General features: G+C 38.8%; 1 protein-coding gene across 4 annotated transcripts in view; it reads left to right on the top strand.

The window, feature by feature from the left end:
- tafa5l (TAFA chemokine like family member 5, like) overlaps positions 1-26,150 on the top strand; it is an 80,789-nt gene that overhangs the window by 49,022 nt on the left and 5,617 nt on the right. For 3 of the 4 annotated variants that reach the window (XM_088640183.1, XM_088640184.1, XM_088640182.1), the window contains one exon: positions 11,387-11,434. The exons of the other annotated variant lie outside the window; for it this stretch is intronic. In XM_088640183.1, the coding sequence (XP_088496309.1) occupies positions 11,387-11,410 (24 nt within the window). In that variant the 3' untranslated portion in view covers positions 11,411-11,434. The remainder of the gene's footprint in view (positions 1-11,386; positions 11,435-26,150) is intronic. 4 annotated transcript variants of the gene reach the window in all.

Here is a 26,150-nt window from a genome sequence, read left to right as displayed (position 1 = left end):
AATTCTGCGAAATGACGACATCACTCCCATCCCACGGACATTGCAAAATTTTCATAGACAACTATTTCTTCTTCCTTTAAGGAAATCTTGACGGGAAGGCTTGCAGAAAACCAATGGGTCGAATACATTGGTTGATAATGTGGCTCCGGACCACAGTCAACTTATAAAGCGTAATTTTTAAAAAGGAGCCAAAACCTTTTTTCTTTGTGCATAACAACCTTTAAAAAAGAAAATAAAATCCAACAATTGGCTTAAAGTATATAATTATTATGTAATTATGTCATTATTAAGCCTCCACAGGCTTAACATTCATTAGTGCTGCTCTTTGTCCATTAGTGGGTCTCTGTGTGGTCTTTGTGCAGCTGCCCCTCGTTGAGAGCCAAAGTACCAGCAGAGACTATATTTGTGTTCCTTGTAACCAGGGACTCCTGGCTGTACTCCTCTCTGCGGTCATTGGTTCTCCAAGTTACCATCCCCATAAGTGGGTGATTTTAAATGTAGAGGGGTCATTTATTTTGCTACAATCGGATCTTTGCATTTATTCATTGTTTGACTGAAGTCATGGCTGTCCTTGATGTTGCCTCTTGTTTTTTTTAATCTTTTTTTTTTCTAGGTTAATTTATTTATGTGACAAGAGAATCCCAGGGCACCTCTCTGTGCTAAAAAATGCTCTCCCTCTTTGCTCTGCTCTTCTCTTCCCCACTTCTTTTCACCTTTTAGCAAATTTTCTGTCATCTTCTTGACAGGTCTGAATCATCAAAGGAGTCCTTGCTTGTCATTTAGGCAGTTTAGTCTGCTCTCACTTGATGTCATAGCATTTTCTCCCTTTGAACTGCCACTTTTTAAAGGTGTGTTTCAAGTTCTTTTAAACAGCCTGTCACCCAGTCTCCTAGGCTGTGCTCCAGCAGATCAGAGGGGTTGTTAACACAGTGTGCGTGTGTTGGGGGAGGCTCTTAGACTCTTCTATAGTCTTTCAGTGTGTTGTGAATTCAATGATCATAAGCAGGACATTGCTCTGCTCTCTGTGGGTTATTCCAGAATTCCACTGGTGGCAGTGCGCACTGTGGGTTATTCCAGATTTCTATTGGGGTATCGCTCATTGTGGGTCATTCTGGAATTCTACTGGGGGCACCGCTGACTGTGGGTTCAGAAACTTCAGCAAATAAGGTTGTTGTAAAATACATTTAATGTATGTACCAATGATACGTCTGCTAGTCTACATACAGTATAAATAGGTCTAATGGTTATTTGTTCAAATTTTAACAGAAAAGCTCTGTCTGCTAGAAAAGGAAGACCGGTGAATGCATGGAATGTGAATTCCAGGTGTGAGAGGCGCAAAGCCAAGAATGACATGTTCTCACTTTTGGCTTTAAGGGGGAAATCCAGTGAGAAACAAAAATCAAACATCTGCATGCTCCAGAACACCTCTGTGCTGACACAGTCCTGAGCAATGGAAAGATGCCTTGCATACAGTATGTACTGTACCAGCACTTGTACTGGGTTCATTGGTGTAAGCTGTGGATGCACTAAAGGATCTGTGCAGAAATAATTAAGTTAAATGCTAGTAAAGTTAGACAATGTGTTGTACAGAATAAATCTTGTTGGAATATACACAAATATGTTCAATTACACACCAAAGTATATAGATGTTGGATCTTGTTAATATTCCTTAATAAAGTTCAGTAACCAGACAGTAATATTAATCTTTACAATAAACATGAGCATTCATTCTTTCAGCTGCCAAGCAATTTGTTGCTCTCAGAGGTATCATCAGATCTGCATTTTTATCTCTGCAGCAATACACTAAGATTAATATTTTTATGTTTGACACTTTCCATTTTGTTGCTGGTATTGTTTATTAATAAGACTCGCATTTCTGAAATACAAATGAGAACAAAGAGCCTGCCCAAACACGCAGTAAATATTGTATTGTTAATATTAATTCAGTGCATTTGTACTGCGCTTTTCATCTTTTAGGATGAAAGGCTAACACATGACTACTACTATGCACCAGCAGCCCAACTATGCAGCAGATCAGGTGGAGAAATAAGAAATTACTTCATCAAACATTTTTGAGTCTTCAAGAGACTCACAAAAAAGCCTTGGGCAAGCCAGGCCTGTTATTCTTAACTTGTATGTCTATCATGTTTAATACTTTATTGCCATAACAACTAATTTTGTGGACTTTGGTTAAGTGGGACCATGCAATTAAAGACATACAGTATAATACAAATATACAACATAAAGCCGATAAAGGAATGCACCCACAAAACACGTTCACGCACCATCTTCAACGCACACCAGTAATAAAATAAATAACAGTGAGATAAATAACAATGAGCCATGCAAAATTAGAGTGCAAAGTTCATGCATCTCACAGCCTCCGGGTAGGTTCTGTTATAGAACCTAGTTCTTGTCTTGATAGACCTACACTGCTTACCAGAAGGGAGGGACATAAACAGAGGCTGGGCAGGATCACCAACCAGTTATGGTCATGCAATACTCAAGCATTTCAAGCAGCAGAAGGAATTAGGTGATTTTAATTTCCATTATCAATTTATTAAGGTGACTCTTTTATCCATTCTTACAATTATGCCAGTTTATGTGACAGGTATTTTACTGGGGCAATCTGAATGAAGTTCCTTGCTCGACAGTACAACAACTCACCACCTGCGATTCAAATCCACAACCTGTAGGTTTACAGTGCTAAGCACTCTCCCACACTGCTTATAAAATTGGCAACTTAATTATTTTGTGGAATCTCAGTACGAATACTCATAGGCATGAATAATCTATAAATTCTAAGTACAGTTACTAAATTGCCTGCTTGGGATTTTATGTATGTGATAACTGTGTAACAATGAAGGAACTGTTGTGGCAGCTACACAGCTTCATACGTAGCTCTTAGGACCCGGGTTTAAATGGGATCTGGGAGACTTCTGTGTGAAATTTTGGATTCTGAAACCTAATAGCCCTGGTCTTGGATGTTGTCTCCATGTTCACTTTGGTTTTCTCCAGGTGCTTCACTTTCTTCCCATTTCCCAAAGACATGCTGTGACTTGATGTATCCAGGTTGTCTCCAAAATGTGCTCGTACTGTATGAGTCTGTACTGTATGTGTTCCCTGTGATTTGGTGTTCCAGAATAGGCTTTGGGTTACTACTGTATAACCCTCACCATTCTGATAATGGATAAACAGATGGAACTTCATTTTAATGAAACAAATATTTAGAACACATCCTATACAAAATTTATGTTTTTGAATTTGGTCGTATTTTTCATTGCTTTTTCATTGTACTGTTTCATTGTACAATGTATTTTGATGCAACCATTTTTAATAGCAAAAGTAAATACAGTATATACACCTGCCCCCTTGCTACGTAACTTTACTATACAGTATATAGTTTTTTAGTGATCAAGGATGAAAGGCCTTAGATTACATTTCTGAATGCAGAGTATTACCACCTAGTGTTTACAGATTAGTGACTGGTGATTAATCACTTAGTGATTTAGTGATTTATGAATCTATGTTTGTCCTCTGTTGCTCATAGTCTCAGGCTGGTGCTACCACATTCACCTTTTAGTGTGTCAAAACATACCGTTGGTCTATGACATCAATACAAGTGATGGTTTATTGTGACCCAGGAGACTGCACTATACTGATGTGCACTACAGTTTGGTATACAGTAGTTTGCATTTTAGTTTAGTTTTGGACCAGATTTCCCCTTTAACATTACAGTTCAAGTTACAGCTATTACAGTGCCTCTGCACAGTGAGTTGCAGACCTGTGTAAACAGCACAATGCTATTTAAAAAACCCGTCTGTCATCTTAAGCACTTTCAGTGTGTTTGAGTGTTCACAGTGCTGTCTTCCTGAAATTCTCTTGGATTCTATTCCTCTTCTGAGGATAACGGCGTCTACCTGCCAAGCTATTCCTGTCTTCCATCCAAAGACACCTGCTGTCAAAAGACTCCACATCACTTTGGGGCTATCTGGCTTCTGTTGTGCTGACGTTGGGACCTGAGACTGTATGAAGATTCATGATTTTTTTTCTTTTTATAAAAAATGCAATTGCCAAACATTTAACTTACACCTTTCCAGTACTGTATAGAAGACCCTCATAATGTGTAACTGAGAAGAATGTGGAGGCAGATTCCTGGAATCCACCCACCCTGAATTAGATAAAACAGTTAGAAAATAGAATAATAATAATAATTATTATTATTATAATTACTATTATTATTAACATTTTAATGTTTCATTAAAATGGGAAAAATGAAAAACAAACAATGGCCACAATCTGAAAATGGATCCCTTGGTTTAATTATGGTCTCTAACACATCTTTTAAACACAGTGAAAAACGTAATCATTATTTTGGTTTTGTATGCCTCTCTGTTGTCTGCTTCTATGAAAGCCATATTACACATAGTATCCTGCTCAGGAAACTCACCTTAGCAAAGTTTATCTCTTCTTCAAATGTAAATTCCACAGAAAGCCCTCACAGGTGCTCTGGGGCTCAGTACCATCCTGCTTCTTCGCAGGGAGATGCAGTTGAATAGCTAAAACACCAAGATTGTCTTCAAAGTCAAGGGCTTGGTCCAGCTTACCAAGTCTCCTTGCACTGGGTGAACAGGATTTCCTGCTGACACATTGTTATTTGCTAGCTTGATTAATAACACAGTCGAGGATTCATACTGATATTTTTAATTGAAGATAATTACTTCAATGAGCCTCTCTTTTTCTAATGTATTAAACAATTTACATTCTTGGAATTCCAGTGAGTCAAAGCTGAAGATGTGGGTCTTTTATAAGGTTGCTTGCTGGTTTTAGATTAACTGATGAGCACAAATGTCTTTAGAGATGTATGAAACCTTTAAACAAGAAAATAATTAAAACAAGATCGTTCATGTGCCATATTTATGCTGCCATGCCACCATGTCTCTTTCACACAAATGTGTCTGTAAGGATCAAGAATCCCTTGGGCATCTGGTTATTGCCACGGCAACAGAAACCAAGGAAATAAATAAGATGGCACCCATTGTTTACTGAGGAGGAAGGTGTGGTAGCATTTTTAACATTTGTTTTATTTTTAGTTCTGTTAATTGCACAGTGTAACCCCTGAGTAGGCAGGAGATTGCAGGAGTTCCTAGTGGAATGTAAATCTCACATATTATTGAGGCAATGCATACTGTAGTCTTTAGAAGAAAGAGTGTGCTGTTCAAGTCCCAGCAGGGAACACAAATATATGAAGTAACTATGTGACTTAAGTGCTGTGCCCATCTGAGTTTTCAATTTCTTTAATTTTCTGAAAGGAAATGGATGTTGAATGTTCTGAACCAAATAAAATACAGTATGATGCTTCAGAGTTGGCACTGTGCTGTCATAATTTGGTTGAGTGAAAATGGCTTTTGAGACATTAACTTTTTTTTCCACTAGCCTAAAATATGAAATCAATTAATGCTTGAAATGGAATGTGATTAAATAATTTGGTCTATTAGCTTTCAGCCAAGGAAGGTTTCCACTGATAAGATTGTATGAACAGCTGATCCTTCAGGGAACTAATCTATGCAAATGATGGTGATATTTTAATTTGCTAAAGGTGACAGCAAATTACAAATAGGCAACCGTTAAAGAAATGTTTAAATACAAAACATGCAAGATCATTTTAACTATATATACCGTCATATTGGATTATTCTGAGACCATTTAATTGCAATTACACAACAATTTAAAGATTAAATATACATGTTGCATAGTAATTTATTTTAGTTCCAAAATTCAACTTTAAATAGTTTTCCTTTCTCACATTAAGAGCCAGCTGTTTACACCCAACCTTTGGCGGTCATACAGTGTTTGTGTTTGAATAGAAGCTGAATAATTTTACTCCTCTCCAGTGTGAAAATAACCTTAGAGAAGCAAACTGTACTCCCATTGTACAGGTATTTGATCTCTTGTAGGTTTTACATCAGCCAATCCGAGTTGCTGGATATATGGGGCATAAACGTATTTAGAGTAAATATTCCATAGTTCAACGTGGAGCCTTCAATATCATTAAATACAAACATATGCTTCATGGTACTGTTTACAAAAGAGTCTGCAAGCTCATAAATAAGGTGGTCCATGATAGGAACTTAAGTTGGATTCCTACAGCACTCTGAGTTGTTCATCTTCTCTGTCGTGCAAAAATGCAAATGTCTGGTACTGACAAGTCTATCAGATGGGTTTGTGAAATGATCACGCCCAGAATTGCGTTTCTATTGGAGAAATAGTGACTTGTAAGAGATCCAAATCTGAGCAGGAAAGCAAGAGATGAAAGGATAATCTTTGTGGTCTTTTTTTTTACTCCCTAAAAGAGGCGATTTAATTTCATCCCATCCTGGCTGTAATTACGAGCAATACAGGTTCCTACAAGAGCGCACTCTGTAATGAAAATTGCACTACAATCCATTTTAATACACCTACAATTGTTTCTTTGATGGTTTATTATTATTTGTCCCTTTCTTAATTTACATATTTCCATGTATTTAGTATATATGTTTCTAAAAAATGCATTTTGAAACCCATCACATTTTAAACTCTTCGAAATGAATCTGAAATGTACAGGTGGTCTTTGGCTGATGTTACTGCTGTAGACAGGTGACTGCAGCGATTTCCACCTCTGGAAGCAGTAATCCAGGAAGAACACAGTTCATTAGAGATAATGACATCCCACACACTGAACACCAGGGAGCTGTGCAATAATTTGGGCACTGATCCATGCATGTTTGCATTAAAACAAAGGCCCTCATGAGTCAGAGTGCCTATGCATTCAGCCAGAGAATGACACATAGAGTACAACCTGCTCTGTTCAAATTTGGGGAATTTGCACTCTCAATCATAAGGGTTTAGACTCCATGTCAGCTTCTCGTTTTGAGGTATGTTGATACTTCTGTGGAAACAAAAAAAAAACAACCAAAGCTTTTATATAATAACCAACTTTTAACCATTGCTTGAACTGCTACAGCACTTTGGTTGAAAACTGAACATACTACAGTATATGAGGGCTTTAATATTGGTAATAAAGTTTACCAATTGCCTTTCTCGTTTGTATAAGCCTTTCTTGAGTTTTTATTCATAGTGGAAGCAGTTCCAGTGGCAGCTTTAAGAGCATTTTGTTTTTTATTAAACCTCATTGGGCTTAAGCCTCTGGCACAAATGGTTATTCTATTATTATAGCGGTGCCTGTGTAGTCACATGCCTTTCGAAAAAGAAAGAAGTTAAAGTCGTCGCCCTTTTTTCAGAGACAATAGAAAAACGCATCTTGTAATTCTGCTCACACGGTGCTGAAGTGTTCAAAGAATATTGCATCTCAAAAATCAAATCAGATGCCAGTGCCTGTTAAGACTTTTATTGTTTGTTAATGTGGTTTTTAATACATTATACAACATGTGGCCTTTTTTTCCATTTTAACAATGCAGTGCAAGTTCTTAGCATTTAGATGACACACAAAAGAGCAAATGGAGAGCTGATCAGCATATTGTGAGTGTTTTGTAAAACATTATCTCACATAGGTTCAGTGTGGGATCAGAATGTGAATATTCTCTCCTCTATGGAGCTTAGGTACAGCATTTGTGAATTGAAATGTCACAGTCCCATTGGCTTCTTCACTCAAACATCGCAGTTATTTATTTTCCAAGTTGTTTTTTTAATGCTGCCCCACTCCCCTCCAACAAAAACGATTTATCCAAGGGTTTTCTGAATATTCCCTAAACCGAGTTTAAAAAAAAATCCCTCTCTGTCTGTCCTCACGGCGGGCAGAGTCTGTGCGAGGCTGTACGCTAATGGATCCCGCTCCCTCTGCGGAGTACATGCAAACGCAATATGCCTTTGTTGTGACCTGGCACAGAAGCCGCATCCCATTTATCAGCTGATGTCATCCGGGCCAAAACAGTTTCTTAGCTAATGGAGTATGAAGCCCTCCCTTGAAAAGAGTTTATCAGGCGCAGACAGGCGACAGGTCGTTCAAAAAGGGATAGCCTGGAAATCTAGCTGTGAGTCCAAAGCTGTTTTATACAAAGAAAGACCAGAGAGGGGCGTTGTTACTGATGCTACACTGAGACCACGGGTACTGCAGTGGTCTTGTTGAACTGAGGATAGCTATAGTCAAGGTAGAGGTGTTGAAATTACTAGAGAACTATGGTAACATCGGGTCTCTGATCCATCTGTCTTCTTAATTGTACAATTGTTCAGTTGCTTGGACACATTTAAAATCTCTCTCTGGGCCTCAGAATGTTTCTGTTATCTTGAATCAGGCATATGTTTTCTTTAATTGTATCATTCATATTTCTGCCCTGTGACGGACTGGTGTCTCATCAAGGGTGTATTCTGATAATCATTGTACTTCTGATTTGGAGGAGGAGCTCAGCATTTGCCCTGTAGAAAAGCCACAGACTTTAATTTTGTGGTCTCTTAATAAGACATAGCTCTCCTCATTTTAACTTGAGCATGGGAGCACATCAAGGCGTGATAAAAAGCCATTTTATAATCAGAACTGCAGTGCAATATAACAGCTTTAATGGTTTCATTTTTTAATATCGGGTGCACTGAGATATTATTAAACAGATATGGTATCAGTAAATTAATTTTGCTGATTAACATTTGTCATCAATAGGGAGTGTATAGTGAATGTCCCAGGCTAGTAGTGTGTGTGGGCACAGTTAGAAAAAAGTGCAAGCTGTACTTGTATATCACATGCGTTGCACCAGATTGCAGATGCAGTTTTGTGGGATTCTATGCTATTCCTCTCGCATAGCCTGGAAGAGTATGTGACTGCTCACTGGCCTGTGAGCTCTGGACCCCATGTTAACCCAACTCATCTCACAGACATTCATTGTGGCTATGGTCTTGGAAGTTGGACATCCATAGCATAATTGTGATATCCTCATCTGTCAAGAAAGCTGTTGTTATGTGAGCAGCAGGAGGGCATGTGTTGTTCTGGTGGAATGTAGTCATGCCAGGCCATCTCACAGGAAGGGAAGTGAGGTAAACGACTTGGATCAGTTTAGCACCGTGCAGCCAGGTTGCCATCAATCACTAAGTGAATTTGTCTAGTGACTAAATACTCTTGCATAGATCATCACACTTGGACCTCCCCATCAATCGTGGCCAGTCGACTAGTGGTCTTCCAGATTGTGAATTGTCATTAATAAGCGGTGTCTGTAAAGTCTTGCCAGTTGTGGCTGTGAACATCTCAGGTGATTTGTGACAGTTCTCCAACTTAGTCCAGCCTCCAACATACAGATAACAGAGTCATTGTTCTCTTGATAAAGGGGGCATATTAATTATTCTTAATTAATAAATTATTATTCAGTTAATTTATTATTATTCAATTAATCAAAACAAGGCAAAATACATCTATTAAATATTCAATATATCTATACTTTCTAAAAACATTTATAGTTAAAAGTTTAAATTACTGTATATAAACGTTTATATTATGCAATCACTTCATGCATACAGTTTAGAAAAGGTGTAAGCAGTACATATCTATATGTATACATAAAATTATAGATACGTGAACAAATATGTCTGTGGAAAATCCTCAGGAAGGCCTTCATTTCACTTTAAATGCAGCACTTTGTGTTTGTTTCCATTTGTGTTTAGAAGACAATTACATCTCTTACCTGTGTTCGTAGTTTTTAGTTTGTACATCTTATGTATCTAGTAAGCCAACGTGGCCAGCTTTGCTCTCATCAAATCATAATTAATTGAAGTTGTTGAACATTGAAAATGGGCATTGAAATGTGTTTAGGGAAACGGAGTGAGCTCTGAGACCATAGTGTACTACATTATGTGTACTTTGATAGTTACTGTATGTAACTGCACTGGCACCAAGTCTTCTTTTTTGTGCTATTACTGAAATATTTTAAAAAATGTGTTAAAATAAATACATTTTAAGTAATGTTGAGTACTGATACTAAAATGTCAGCTACCTGGCCATATTTTAGATTCTATTTCAATTCCTTAATCAGAGGTTTAGATGTGAATAAACATACAGTACAGACAGAACAGGTGTCGGCGCAAACAAAATTAACTACTGGCCCTGATCTGAAGTCCCCTGACATGTGATCACTTTGCCTTGTGGTTTTGGTCCTTGTTTTCTCCGAGCCGTGAGCAGTTCCAATTGCAGTTGGGTAGTTTATTTCACCACTGTGGACAAAGGCACGAGAATGAACATGCCTGGAGGTGTGGGAAAGGAGAGGAGGGACAGACACTCTGGGTATAGGAGTGTTGAGGGGCTGTAGGTGGACAGAGTGGTCAAGACAGCGGTAGGCCAGAATACAGTAGGTGTATTGAAAGAGATGTGTGCAGCTATAGGGAGCAAGGACTGGCACTAGAGCATCATATGAGAGCAAAAAGGTGGAGAGACAGCCAGGAAAGAGACAGAGTTGTAAATGATTAGCAGTATACTAGTATAGCACTTCTAACATTACAGTTTAACCCAATTACTGACAGCACTGGGTTAGTCTGGCATAAGAGGACTGTTAATGGTAATTGTTTCCAGCAGGTTTTTCTTTTTTAATTCATTTCCAATACACACAACAATAAAACCTTGTTGAATAAGCAGAAAGCTTATTAACTGAGAGCGCAGGGCTTCCCCAGTGTGCTGTTAAACATTTATAAGTCCTTCTGCAGAGGTGCTAAATCTCAGGCAGGAGGGAGTGAGCAGCAGTGAGCTCTCCTGCTCGTGCAGTGGGGTGCCCCAGGTGATGCTGTAATCACAGGATGCCCACCCCCACCCCCTCCTCAAGCCTCACACGGTGCACCAGCACTCTGGGGAAAAAAAGCGGCAGTGTTTCTGAGCGCAAAAACGAAAATATTTCCATCTTCGACGAAGGGCGTCATGAAACTTAATCAGCCCTGACAAGATTTATGTGGGCTGTTGGGCCAGATATAATTACGCTGCTTTTGATGGTATTGCTTTAAATGAACTCAACAATGATTTCACAATCTCTTTACTATTTCTTGTATATCTGTCTTATTTTGTGGGAAAAAAATACGAAGGACAGACACAAAAAGGCACCTCATGGATTGGTGAGCTATAACGTAATTAAGGTACATATTTCTTCAGCCACATCCACTGCCAGTCAGTGGGGAGAGAAAGACATTTTGATATCTTTTTTAGATAACTAGTGTTAACTTTGATTTGATAAATTAATTGTATGCCAAGTTCACCCAATATCTTCTCTATTAACTGTATTAAATTGTTCCAGGTTTATATGCTTTTTTTAACAGAAATGTAATTATTAATTTGCTCAGCTAGCCTCATAATTCAAGACTATTAGCATTCAGTAAACCGTACGATAACACCGGGACGTATGTCTAATGTTTTCTGTTTTGCCCTTAGCCTTTACCCAAGGAACCATCTTAAAGTGTTCACATATGCCAAGAGGAGGTGAGCCTTTTTCTGCTTTTCTACCTTCTTGTCCTGGTTTTGTTTCTGCTGTTCCAGTGTTTATTGACAGACCTCCAAGTTCTGTTGCACACATTCCGCTAGATTGAATGACAGATTAACTGAAAATCATAGCCACATAACAAACAAAGACAGTGAAATGATATATATGCAATAATGTGTATTTATAGATGTACACTACCAGACTGTGCAAAAGCCTTAGACATACTGTATTAGGAGTTAGAACAGATGCGTGCAGTGAGCATCAGCAATTTACTCAAACACTCCACTAGTGTTTTCTACTTTTAGAACAACTTTTGTTACCTATACAACTTAAAGTGAGTAAGAAGAAAAAGTTTGTCAATTAGGTATCTTTAATTCAAAGAGATCAGTATGTTCACAACCACGATCACAGCAACAGAAGGTGATCTATACTGTACATGAGCAGCCAATATGAGGTGTTGTAATAGCTGACCCATCACATTAACCAATCAGGCCTATTTCAGTCAGTCTCAGTAGTTCCTTCTCATTAACCTAATTGGCTGTGCACTGAAGAATACAGATCTAATAAGATTTCCATATAATTGTGTAAGGAAGAAGGGCACATGTATGGAGTGAAAAGAGTTGGAGCAGAATGACTAAGACTTTCACTCAGTGTACAGGTACACGTAGGTACAGGTGCCATAAGGGTTTTTTTAGCTGCATTTCTGAGCCTCTCAGGGAGAAGCAGCAGGCTACAGTATTATTTTAAGATGCCATAGTAACTGATTTAAAACATTTCATTTTTCAAATTGCATCCAAAGCAGACCTGCATTAATATCAATAATAATGAATTTATTCTAATTCCCAGGGCTGTGTATGGGCATTTAAGTGGCCAATAAATTTGATGAAGCATGAGAACTGAACAGTTCCACTCTGTGGGGTTGTGGATGCTTGTGCTGCCCAAAAGCTGTAGACCTGAGTGCTGTTAAGTGCCCTTTTATGAAATTCAGAAATGTGCATGATTAATGTAGAAGAACAATAGCTAGGAAATTATTAGTATGTATATCAGCCAGTGTTGACATGTTATCATTTCTAAAATATAGGTGTTTGTCTTTTTTATAGCAGTTTTAAAGTAGGGTATGTTATTAGCAGAAGCACTGTAAAAAGGAACATATTTGCCATGTTGCTGGGAATGAGTAAGGGCACTGTGGAGTTTGGAGTTAGCAGTTCACCCCCAGGTAAATGATGGACTGAATGATGGGGGCTGTGTCAGAAATACCCGATTATTTTGGAAAAGTCAGAATCTGGAGTTCCACAGGAAACCTGAACCTGAGTGTGCATCATTTCCTGTGCATGGAAATGTTCAGGTTAACATGTATTAAGCAATCCGGAATGCCACATGCTGTGTTTCTTATTTTTTTGCTCTGCAGTGCAGCAGAAGTGTCTCTTGCAGATGGGCACTGAAATAGCAGCTAACACTGCAGCTTAGACTTCTTGAGATTGGTTGATGGTGAGGAAGAGGACAGGGTGGGAAGTAATAAGATAAATGCGCATTTTGCGGTCATTTGTCACTGCCACTTAAACAGCCCCCCGTTACGGCAGAGAGTAAGCTTCTCTCTTGCGTTTGTGTGCGTGAGAGGAGACAAATATAGAAAGAGAGAGAGGAGATCTCTTTTGCTGTTCTCAATCAGAGAGTGCCTCCCATCTTTCCTGCTGGCTACAATGTGTCATTTTAATGTCTTTGCTGTGCCCGATTGCTGAGCTCTTGCAGTTGGAAAGGCTACTGAATTACTAATGATTGTGTAATTGTATTTTTATGATATATATCTGGAACAGTGAGGTCCTGCCGCCATAGAGCCTGTCATGACCAGGCCATCTGTCAGCTCTAGGTCTTTAAGCAGTCGTTAGCCAGCCGGGGTATATGAAGCAGGGGCAGGGCCAGACTAGAAAGAAGCCTTTAAACATCGAAGATTAAATTATTCAAGGCAGACCCAAATACATGCTGCCATGCATACACAACATGAGTAATGTACATGTACAATGTACAGCCATGCATGCACATACAAAGTAATACAGACCATAAGCATGAGTTTTAACTAGTATCTTTCCCTGCAGTTGTGGTCTTAAGTCTGAGGGGAGATACCACATCTTTATCGCACACTCTTGCTGTTATGAAAAAGAAACAAGAAATAAAAAAAAAAATGGTACCACTTATAATGCAAGGAGCATCCAAAATGTGCAGATAGTGAATATTAAATTATTATTCACAGGGCAAGCTGGGGTTAGGAGTGATTTATTAAGACCTACTAGGGCTGATGGATCCTTGGTTTTCAGGGCAAAAGTGTACAAGTTTTACATGGCTGAAGAAAAGGGCTTTCTTTTCCAATCTGGACCCGGACTATGCGTATTTACAGGGAAAATCCTAAGATTGATTTCTCCCGTATACAAAGCGAAACCAAATAAATCACCGGCAATTACTGGGAACAGGGAAAGCTGGGGAAAAAAAGGCTCATAAATATTTATTTGCAGAGCTTCAAATTTATGAAATTCTGTTCTGATTTGGAAAATCATATTTAAGTCTATTAAAGATTCATACAAGCAGTTTAGAATGTCAAATTTACAAATCTCTAGTATGAATCATTTATGTAAAAATTGGAGAAGATACATATTTCTGCCAAACTTATAAATTTTAAACATAAATATTCCTTAGTTTTATCATGAAACCCACAGATACTTCTTCATTTTGTGAACCCCAAACTAATCTTCACTGTATGAGTGAGCCTGACAATGCTGCCTGTATCTTTATTCCTGTCCAAGAGTACTCACATGTGTAAAAAAGCAATAATATATTGTAAGGGAACTATATTTCTTCTCTGGGCTCTTTAATAGTTCTTCATTTTATTAAATATACATTTCTGGCCAAATGCACGATTCATTTTTTCTTCTTTCTGGAACGATATCAATGCTCAGCAATCAAACATCTGCTAAACCTGTACAATTGCTCTGTTCATTTTTAATACAGTCATTTTCTTTGCCATGTTCAGCAGACAGCAAAAGAATTTGCAATAAAATACTGCTTTCCCTCCCATGTTCTGGCCTGCAGTATTTATAATGGTATAACCATACAGTAAGGCTAGTAAAAAATCTGTCACTGAAATGACCGCATATCTTTTGAAATTGTGGTCAGTCATGAGCTGTGAGGGCTGGTGGCTCTGCAGATTTTTATTGGTCTCCATAACAATAATTAGTAATTTAGCAGATGCTTTAGCATGAAATTACAGAGATTATCGGGTGAGCTATAGATCAACAACTGCTGCCGCAGAGTTACTGTACAATAGAGATTTTGCTCTGCATCTCATTCAGAATAAGATGTTGTACTGAATTTCTCAGGGTGACACTGCGACTCAGAGGCACACCCATGTGCACCTGGGACTTCCTGATAATTAATGTATTTTAGCTTTTATATCATCAGTTGTTATGCAAAGTTTGATTTAAAGGAACAAGTGAAGGTTAATTCCATGCTGAAAAGAGAAGAAAAGAAACACAGCGTTTCTGCTGTGGAGCCGTCTACGGGTGTCAAGACTGTACCTCATTCAAGTAGGTACAGCAGCTGTGTGAAACGTTTGATTTAGTCAGCTTTTGCAAAAAAAATTAGTTGCGTTAAATAACTGAGGAGCTCAGGTACAATCCCAGATGTATGGCCCTGATCCTGTGTGATGGACAGTAGCAACCCTCACTCCTTGATCTATGTGGGATATGTGTTGCCCAAAGCAAACAGCATGAGCACTCCACTGGCAGTGATGTCGTGTTCTACTTTGTTTTCTGGTGATGTTACGGAATACCTGTGACACTACTCTTTTCAGCATTGAGCAGCAGCAGAATGGCTCTGTCACTGCTGGAAATCCTGAGATCTGAGTGGTCCATGGAGCTTATGCTGGTAGCACACCTGTGAGAATTTCTGAGGCTGCTCTAAAGAAAGCAATGAAATGTCATGAAATTCTTTAAGTTTGTAATGATGGATTCTAAAAATAATCTTTTGTTTCTAGAATCCCCATTTGTTTCTAGAATCCCCTGGCAGTGTGGCACTGTTGGTAACATGGTTGACTGAGCTGAACCTCCTATCTAAGTAAGATGCACAACATCTTCTAAACCCATGTTGTAGACAAGGAAGTCTATTTCATGAGCATTTGGGCAGTGGAAATGCAGTATGATAAAGAAAGAACTGAAAATAATCACGTCTTCCTTTCACAACAGAGATTTGGTGGGTGGAATGGTAGTTTAGGGCACTGATTCACCAGGATCTTTTAAAACAGACCTTGATGTGGTCCTTGAGATAAGATGCCAAGGGCTAAAAAGTGAAATATGTGCCAAGCGCCTTCGTTTTCTCACACGTACAAATGAGTAGGAAAAAAAACACATTGAAAACACATGCCAAATCACTGAAATAAAAAAGAGGTGTGGTAGGGTATTGAAAACTCTCAGGAATCCCACTCAATGACTTCTGAGCTGTGGCCATGCACTGCAAACTGTAAAATTACTTTTCTAATCTACCATGCTGAAACAGCCTGAGGGCACAGCCTTAACGCTTTCGAGTGATGCTTCGTGCATAATTCTGTCTGACATCCTGTCTGTCTCTTAAACAGAGTTTCAAAACAGTAATAATTTCACAGCAGACCGTTAGGCACACATGGGCTAAATGAGCTGTGACGCTCTCACATTGTACAGCGATTAGACAGGCGGCATAACAGACAGGCGCCATGGGCATCTGTTCATGGGACAACCCACTAAAGATGCAGTGTTGGGCATCGCACAAGGAGGAAATGATTCATGCCTCTGAAGATCGCGAAAATCAATCATTTGCACTAGACCTGCTGTGCAAATGGGCTTTTTCAATTTTTCATCTTTGACTTTTTCCTGTTTGATCTAAAAAAATATTCTTGGATCCCCACTGCTTCTGCGCCTTCATGTCTACCATTGTGCCAAGTCATATGTACCCTTGCGCATTTAAAATATTGATCTTGTTTGCAGATCAGATGCTCTTCTAATCTATGTACCCAATGAGCCTTACACGGTGCCATCCGATTGGTTAGGAATATAGGAGAAAATGGACAGAGCAAGGTCGATTTTTTTTTTCAAGGTGTAAGAACACAGAGACACAAGGACAGTTACAAATGAGAAGAGGTTATTTGGCCCTTTTTGAGCGTTTAAATGTTAGTAGCTTATCGATCTAAGAATCACATTCAATCATTTCTTGAAGGATCCAACTGAGTCACGTGCAACAGTGGTGCTGCATGCTTTGTTCCAGACACCCATTGACACAACAAGAGTGTTGCCTGTTTTCACTGCTACTGTAAGTGCTTTGCTTAAACAAGTCAAGTTATGCCCCAAAAGTGACTAGGTTAGTGGTTAATTCTCAAGATCCTGTTTTTGATATTTGAAACTTGGTTTTGGTAAATATCCTGTCTTCTTTTGTATTATTAACAAAAAACAGAAATAATGGTTCTGAATACAATTAAGCATGTCATATAACTGCACTGAAAACTAATCTCAAACAGCTCAGCTCTGGGAGAGCAGTTTACTCCAGTGATAGTGAAGCATCCATTCTCTCTTTTTGTTCACTATTTATACATATAGTATAAATAAAAGTATTTTATGTTTGTATGTCTGCTTGTACTTATGCATATTCCAAATAATTACAAATGTATTAATATCCCTGATGAAACAAGAACAACAAATAATTATTTACAGAAAAAATAAATATATACAGTAATGTTAAGAATGTTATTGTATGAATGTTGTAGCATGAATAAAGCGCAATAGTGCAAAAGCAAAGTCATATTTTTCATAACTAATTTATAGTAAATGTAATTAACCTCATAGCACAGTACAGTATAATCCCTGCCAGAGGAGGATTTATGTAATGTTAACTACAGGGTTGTGAATAAATATGACCCTGAAATTTGTTTAATTGTGTTAAACTGTTTTGCATAAAGGTTATGTGGAATGCTATCATGATTAAAGTAAAAAAATCCTGTATCAATGGGGGTATGATTAAAGAGAAGACACTTACTGTATGTACAAGTACCTTAAATTTTTTGGTTACAGTCACTCAGGTGTTTACTGTGTGTGAACGTCTTTTCTCTGTGACAGTCTTGGAAAAAATACACAGTAGGTGTGTCTTAAGAATAGAGAAGCTGAAATCCCTATCTGTGGCTGTCATTTAGCTGTTGAAATTACAAAGTTGTTTCAGAACCACTCTTTCATCAACTTTCAGTTGAAAGAGCATCTTCTAAAGGTGCAAAAGGTGTTATAAACAAAGCCAGATTGGATTAGGTGCTTAGCTACAGCATGAAATTGATGGTTTAACCACTGGTCAAGAAAGAAAAACACAGTATTGTGTGCATAGTGTTACAGATTACTATATAACTTTACAGTGTAATTATCCTTCATGAGCACAGTGATGAGTATCATGGCAACTTACCTTATTTTTCAGACAAATCGTATAGAAGACAATTTAGATGGCGGAATCCATCCCAATATAACCTTACCAAGTATGGCAAACCACAGAGGACACACAGAACATAAAGAACAGGACTCACAGGGGCTCATCTGATTAAGGTCTCTTTGGAGCACAGAGTAGCTGCTAACTGAAGGTTTTCCACTGATCTCTAGGAATGGTATTTTTCAAACTCAAGAGCAGGGGTTATGTCCAGGGTGAATGTGCTTATTATAAAACATATGTTATTGGTTTGGCACTGGAGTATCCTTACTGGCCTGTTGGAGCATAGTCCAGAGACTGCTGGTTCAAATCGGTCGAAATTGTTAGCCGACTGTGCCATTCAAGGGCAGGCACACAATAAACTGGGACCTGTGAGCTCCCAGAGGCAAAAGAAGGTGACCTTCTTTGCAGTCTTCATCAGTTCTGTGCCACTTCAAGGGCTGATTAAGCCTTACAGATTACAAGTAGGAAATGAAAAAAATCTTGATTATAATTCTTTCACATCCTAAAGACAAAAAAAAACTCAGAAACGCATTTTATATATAAACCACTGTCCTTCTGTAGAGCGTTTTCTAAATCTCAGTGACATTATCGCTTACAGCTTGCAAAAGAGATAGATGGCAGATTGTGTGACAATAGCGTCTGTGAGTGCAGCATTCGGAAAGTACAGCAAATAGCTGTGTCTGCCATTTTAGTCACTAATTCTGCTTGTGTTAGAACAACATACTGTAGGTGTGGAAGAGTCTGCTTTCTGAAATCTAGAGCAAGATGGGATGAAAAGTGAAAAGTACTTTGCATGTAAAGAGCTGCACACAGACAACGTGTGATGAGGCCTAGGATGTCTTGCACGACAGTCATGCAGATCCATCACAGCCTGTGAGCATGAAGATTTGATCTCCTACCTGTCAGAATGAAGTCGGGTCCTCTGATGTTCCCTGTCCTTATTGTTGTTTCTCATTTTTCCTCTCGTTTGGCTGCACCTGTGATCTCATAACCATAATGCCTTCTGATCTGTGCTCATAAATGTTTACGGGTGCTGCCGAGTGGAGCATGTATTCCAGTAACTACTTGTATCTCTTTAAGAAGCCTGCAGCTGTATGAGGATTTACTTAAAGGACTAGAGAGGAGAGATTTGTTTGTATGCATGTTTTTTTATGATCTTGTTACAGCTGTGCCCAGTATTACATCTTCCAAAAGCAAATACAAGCTTGTGAGAATTTAGAAGCAAGAAAGAAACGCAAAAAGCTTATGTCTACAAGCGGTATTCTAGTTGCATTCAGAATACCATGTGTACTTAAAAGGCATTCCAAGCCAAGTAAAAGGAAATTCTGTATACCTCTGGCTATAGTCTGAATAGCTGTATCCTGAATAAGTGCTGTCAAATTTGACCCATGAATTTGATTTCGTCCTAGAATACCGATTCCTGTAGACTTTCTTCTTGTACTTCTGTGCATGCTGAACTCCTACTAATAACATTAAGATACAGTATTATACAAACGACACTGCATACTACAATGAAGTAGAATAAGTTTTAAGTAAAGTACTGTATTTCTAATTATAACTGCAAAAACACATTATAAAATAAATTATATTCAGAATTCAGAAAAAATATGAATCTACCTGGAATAGCTGTTTATAAAAAAGGTACTTAGAACACTGCAAGTGAAAATAGCGACTGAGAAGAAAGACATTCATTAATATTCTTGCCTATTTGATTTGTTTTTTGGAGAGACATCATTTTCCTTTTTAGCAGGAAGAATGTGAAAACTAACTGTGCGCTAAAGCCAACAACATGTAGCAAATTTCTAGGGCCATATCTAGAGCACTCAGAGAGACGACTATGATTTGGGATGTTACTGGGAGTAAAGAGCTCCTGCAATTGCTTGTGTCCTATTAATACAGAAACTAATATTTAACAGGCTTCTTCCAGTGTTCGTAATAGTCCTGGGTTGGAAATAAGAGACTAATTCCATTGCAGTTACAGACTTTTCACATTTCATGAATCGTACGTTATCGTGCATGGTTTGCCAGAGCTTCCCATACACAAAATCTGAAGAGGCCTGGCCTAGTTGTGGAGTGGGAGGTTTATGTCTATTCCTGCTGTGAGTTATCAGCATGCATCTCACACTGTCACTTGTCATTCTTAGGTACCTGTAAGTTTGTTGGCTGTGCAGTTGCAGTGTGCTAGCTGCTTATATGTTAGCGCATCACTGTAAATAAAAGTGGCTTTAACTGCTGAGAAGTATGGTTGAAAATTCACTCTTGATTTGTAGAATTTATTGTCTGGGACACAGATTTCAACAGAAGCTCTCAAGGGGATGCGATTTACAGTAGGACTCGCTTAGGCTTGTTCTTTCCTACAGAGATAAGACTCCAGGAGGGTGTCTGATACACACAGGAATGGTGGTCTGCTTCTGGGAAACCCTGCAAGAATTATTTCACGGTCTTACAATACTGCTGCTGATACATTTACTGTACGTCTACCAGCAATGATACCAATACCAAAGACAAACGCAATTACTATTACATAACAAGCTCAGTTATTAGAACTGAAGTGTCCACTATTTATATATGAGAACAATCTGATTTTTGTGAATGATCATGCAAGAAACCATCAATAAGGGTCATCAAGTTATCAAGAACTGTTCATGTTCTTTTAATCTATTACACATTATGAAGAATTTCTAAATGGAATTTGTAGCACATAAAGTGAAGTGTTATTGACTGTATACTGTACTTTTCAGTGTACCAGTGCAAGCTTGACAAAGAGATTGATGCCAACAGATCAGGCAAAATAAAAGTCCCAGAAACTGGTATATAAAAAACAGCTAAATTAACCATCTCAAAATATATGAAGACCCACATTGAAGTGAATGTGTTACAGCTCCCTTCTTCAAAAAGGTCTAACCAGTGACTTAGCACAGTGCATTGTCTGTGTATCCCACCATCCGGTCTGTATTGATGGCATCGCAGTCTGACAGCAGTGGTTAGTCACACCAGTACACCCTCTGTGAAGTGGAAAGCAAACTAAAGGACAAGGCGACTTTGGGACATGATTTGCTGTCATGAGTCGTCTTCGAGATTTCTTGATATTGGATGATCCTTGAAAGAAATGTAGCATTTTATGTTTTTTTGTATCTGGGTTCAAAGATTTTTTTAAAGAAAAGATAGGATCTATAATTGCTGTTGATTTTAGCAGTGGAGTTAATTTGTTCCAATATTAGATCTCAAACCTCATTTAAACACATATTTGTAAGAATAAAAACATTGCAAGAGGCACCCCTTGGATCGCTCAATTTCATGTGTGTCTTGATTGATGAGCACTGTCAAGAGACAGCCCTTGGCAGAAGTTTGTTGCTATTAGTGACTGTGAGACACTTAATATCTGAGCCATCAAATCCAGCACCCTGGCAATCTTTCAGACACCCAATGTACCTTACCAGTCTCCAAGGCTGTAAGCGTCTTTCTCTACCTCACACAGAGACAGTGATGCTGCAGGAAGCCAGTTTCTCTGGCTGTGCACCATCGAGAGTAGCAAAATCATTTACAGCTCACACCCTGCCCTGCTGTTTTATGCATTCCTCCATGGTTGTCTGCATTGCAATGTGAAGACTGCACCAAGTCAAGTTCCTGATTTTTTTCAGGCACTCTGGCCATTCCTTTCAACACTTTGTTACGGTTGTCTTGCCTAAATTCCTAGAATTTGTTTTTTTCTGGAGGTACTTGTGCAATTACTGTACAAACATTTCTAGCTTCTGTTCCACTCTGGTCTTAGCTAAATGACTTACTGTATACATCCTCTGTGCAGGACACAACTAAAGTACGTTTCAGTATAGTAAGGTTATACACATTTAATACAAATCTGAAAATTATGAACATTTTCCACAAGGTCAGAAGGCAGATTGAAGCCAAGGCACTCAAAGCTCATAATCCATCAGAAATGAATACAAATTCCTGTTTAATTATGATGGCAAAATATCAGCACTACAGGATATTTCTAAGAGTTACTGGGAAAAAGGAAGTATTATATTGTAATACTCATTTTGTTTGTGGTATTCTGTGACTGGCTGTTTATGGCATAATTAATAAATTGTTAATACACGCATAATAATAATAATAATAATAATAATAATAATAATAATAATAATAATAATTAATTGCTTACACTTATATAGCTTTTCTGGACACTTTAATGGGGACTCCACTCCACCACCACCACCACCACCAATGTGCAGCATCCACCTGGATGATGCGACGGCAGCCATAGTGCGCCAGAACGCTCACCACACACCAGCTATCAGTGGGGAGGAGAGCAGAGTAATGTAGCCAATTCATAGAGGGGGATTATTAGGAGGCCATGATTGGTAAGGGCCAATGGGGAAATTTGGCCAGGACGCCGGGGTTACACCCCTACTCTTTTCGAGAAACGCCCTGGGATTTTTAATGACCACAGAGAGTCAGGACCTCGGTTTTACGTCTCATCCGAAGGACGGCGCCTGTTTACAGTATAGTGTCCCCGTCACTATACTGGGGCATTAGGACCCACATGGACCGCAGGGTGAGTGCCCCCTGCTGTCACCCTGCTGCCCCCTGCTTTAGTGATAAACATAGTTAATCACTAAACCTGACCCCTTGAAAGGAATTAGGTATAAGTATGTGGCTTTTCCACAGTGTCTTGAAGTTATGATGCAGTGCAATCAAAGCCAATTCTTCTACTTTAAAGTCCAGATTTTTACCCTCCCCCAGCTTATTTAAACTACAACCATTCTGACTGTTTAGTGAAGCGCTCTGTGATGCTGGGTCTTTGTTGTCTTGCTTGTTTTTATATCCGTTATCTCCAGCTCTCACTGATAGCATCAGTATAATCGGATAACAGCCATGGTGACATTTAGTCTTTTACAGGAATCGTTTTCAAATCTAACTGGCTGAATGCAAATGTTTTTATAAAAAGCAATTTTGCCAATCCCACGATTATACAAATTCTTAAACACATGCATTGCAAATTTTAGAAGTACAACTTATTCATAACCTGCCATTGCTTTCTGGTATTAAAGCAGTGGTGGGCAACCTTAATCCTGAATGCCTGCAGTTATGTACAGTAGGGTTTGTAAGACTCTCCAGGTGTCCACCTGCTTCAAATCCAGAAAAAAATTGATTTGATTTTGTTTCTTCGACAGCTCAGGTGGAACTCGAACCAGTAGACCGAGCAGGCCTCAAGGGCCAGAGCTGTATAAACACAGCCGAGACCCACCTCCCCCCGCCGCTGCTAGCAGTGGTGTGTCCTCTGGGCTTTGCAGTGAGCAAAGGAGAGATGGTGGTGGCAGTAGTGGACTACGCCTGTTTATTGAAAGCAGCTCAGTGAGAAGGGTTGGAACGGCCGGTCCGCATGCTCTGCTTTGCATTCATGTATCATCCCGGAGACAGTTTCCCATAAAGGGTTTGGGGGAGGGGGCACTGATCTTTCCCTGCCAGCTAGGATGAAGCAATGCAAACAGAACTAGTTCTCCTGTACCGACTTGTACACCTGACCTCCGGATTGCCCTTAACGCTCCAGGCTTCACAACAAGTGGTAGGCCTAAGTGCAGTAATTAAATTCGGATTCAGTCAACTACAACAGGCAAACAACGTTCCACCCAAAACTCTCCAAAACATGTGGCCAAAACTCTCCCATGACCACACCAAAAGGAAAGTCCGCACAAACCAGTTGGGAATCACTGGCAAATGGAAACACAGTGGGGTCCTCAGATTTTCTTGCTCGACCGCAAAAAAGCAATCTTAGGCTGCATCTACCCTGGACCTTATGTTCTAAATGGGATGCAAGCACATTTAGAACATAAATAGGCATTTATGCTACATGCAGAATAAAACTATGCTCTGTCTTAATATGTTACTTTGCTCTAATTGTGTTGGAGCATCAAGCAAGATTTGGAAATACTAGCAGAGGAGTGCCTAGTTGTTTTTCCTAAATGCACAATGAATTCACCAAGTTACTCTTGAATAAAGATGAGAAATGCATTATTATGGAAATTATACTAGTTTATGTTACTGATCATAATAGTTCCAACTAGATAATTGGAAGTGACACTCCGTTATTGTGGATTCCATGTGGATTCCATGCCTGACTTAGCTTACAACTACCAGCTCACCAAATCTATACGTGCAAAAAACAAAATGGCAAATGTGGAGACACAACCTTTCATGGCCTTAGTGCAGAACATCTGGAGAAAAAATCTACAAGTATTGGAGATTGTTGTGGTCAGAGCTGGCAGTGTCAGTGGTACATCTGATAAGTATTCAAGACTCTAAACAAAGATAAAGAATGAAAACTCTTCCTGACTATGCTTTGCAGTTTTCTGCACTGGCTTAATTGTGTTGGCTCTTGCACTGCTTAAAGCTGTAGTCAGTGCAATCTTTTCTCTACCTTAGTACATCTCTGGGCGATTCTTACTTCACACTTTGAAAAACATGACAAAATCCTGACTTAGAGAAGTCTGCCACTCCATGGCCCGAAAGAGCAGATGTGAGTCAGACTTTGCAATGTGGCTGCAAAGCTGTTTAGGATGCTTCTGAATGAAATGGCTGACAATATTGGAAACCCTTTCAAGAAGCTTAAGGTCAGGCATGCTGGTAAAGCACTGCTATGGCCAAAATGGAAACTGCAGTTCTGAATACAGATGCTGAGAGTTAATTCTACTAGTAAATCTCTTCTAGCAAATACGGAGTGATTTGTGCTTCCTTCTCATTCTGTATGGCTCAATAGTGACCTGATTGAACAAGTCAGAATAACTTTGAAACTTTGCAAAGCAAGATGAAGACATTAACAGGTACAAAGCACTATAAAACAGTCCAGGAAGACTGGAAGAGAATTTTTGGGAATCACTATGTCCTAATGTTCAAGAGCACCTTTTAATTTTGAAGCCCATAATACCATTTCCAAGCCAGAGTCTTTATGTGCAATTGTAGAAATATAATCAAACCTAGTAAGAACTAGCCAAGAAATTAATATGCCTAACTACTTAATTTAATGGATATCCTTGAAGTACTGTGGAAAATCTTAAATATCGCCCACAGGACTTGGAAAAGAGGTTTCCTGGTTTCCATTTCTTTCAGTTTACCATACTGTTGCCGAGTCATTGAGATATCACCTGGAGCAATCCCAGATCTGTAGGCACTTCAGAGGGTTAGGAAAGATTTCCAGATATGCACATGTGATTGCTCCTGGATAGAAGAGATATTTTCCCTTTTTTTCTTGTGTGTCAAGAAACACCTATGAGTTGCAAGAAAGTGCAAGAAAAACAGAACTGCATCATTACTCTTTTGAGGACATTATTAAGGAGAAAATCTATTTTAATTCCAATACAAGACAATCTACTAGTGATTTTTAATCTATTACATTTTTGTAATAACTAATTTTCTGACTATTTTGCTATTTCCTAGGGATATTATTTCCAGGTATGTGATCCTCTTGTTTAGTTGTTACTATTGTTTCAATTACATAATAAGAGATAGGAGGCAGACATATTGGTTTATAATTACTTGGTTCAGTTTTCTCAACCTTTTTATGGCAGGGCTACTATGTTAGCAATTCCCCAGTCCCTGAATGACTGTTGGAAGAGTTGTATCAATAGCTTCTAAGTAACGTCTCTCATTTCCATCAGTGCGATTGGTACTGTACGATACCATCAGGCCCTGTTATTTTATTTAGCTTGACTGCTTTCTAGTACCTCTAACACTTCCCCACTTCTTCAACAATGCTCTGTATTTCTTGCATGATTGTGTATATGTGCAAGTATTCACATCTAACCTATGTATTATAGAAGTGTGGGCAGCTTTTTAATAACATAAATATAGGGGCCCTTTTGTGTAGGATCCTATTACCCAATGAGGCCTTGACTTGGCTCTTCTAGGAAGCTCATAGCACATGCTGTCAGATCTTGTACTTTGGGACCTGGGCACTGTTTCATGCATCCCTTCCCAGATCATGTTAGAACACAGACACTGCAGTTATACTGGAGTGGAGAGAATTAATCGATGAATTAAATAAATAACAAGGCATGCAAGCTAACTGATGGTGAAGTAATGACTTTATAGCCAGGATTAATTCAATGTGATTATAGACGTTTCATGTTAGCTGGAAGTGCAATATGGTTATTAGTGAAAAAAGAAACTTGTGAAAAAAACATTGAATGAAGTAGGTAGAACTGATGTGAAAATAAAATATCAGTTTGCATGACACAT

The sequence above is a fragment of the Lepisosteus platostomus genome, chromosome 7, assembly GCF_059453375.1.
Source record: "Lepisosteus platostomus isolate fLepPlt1 chromosome 7, fLepPlt1.hap1, whole genome shotgun sequence".
Lineage (NCBI taxonomy): Eukaryota > Metazoa > Chordata > Actinopteri > Semionotiformes > Lepisosteidae > Lepisosteus > Lepisosteus platostomus.
Note: the sequence above shows the minus strand (reverse complement) of the source record. Positions and strands in the feature narration are given on the sequence as shown.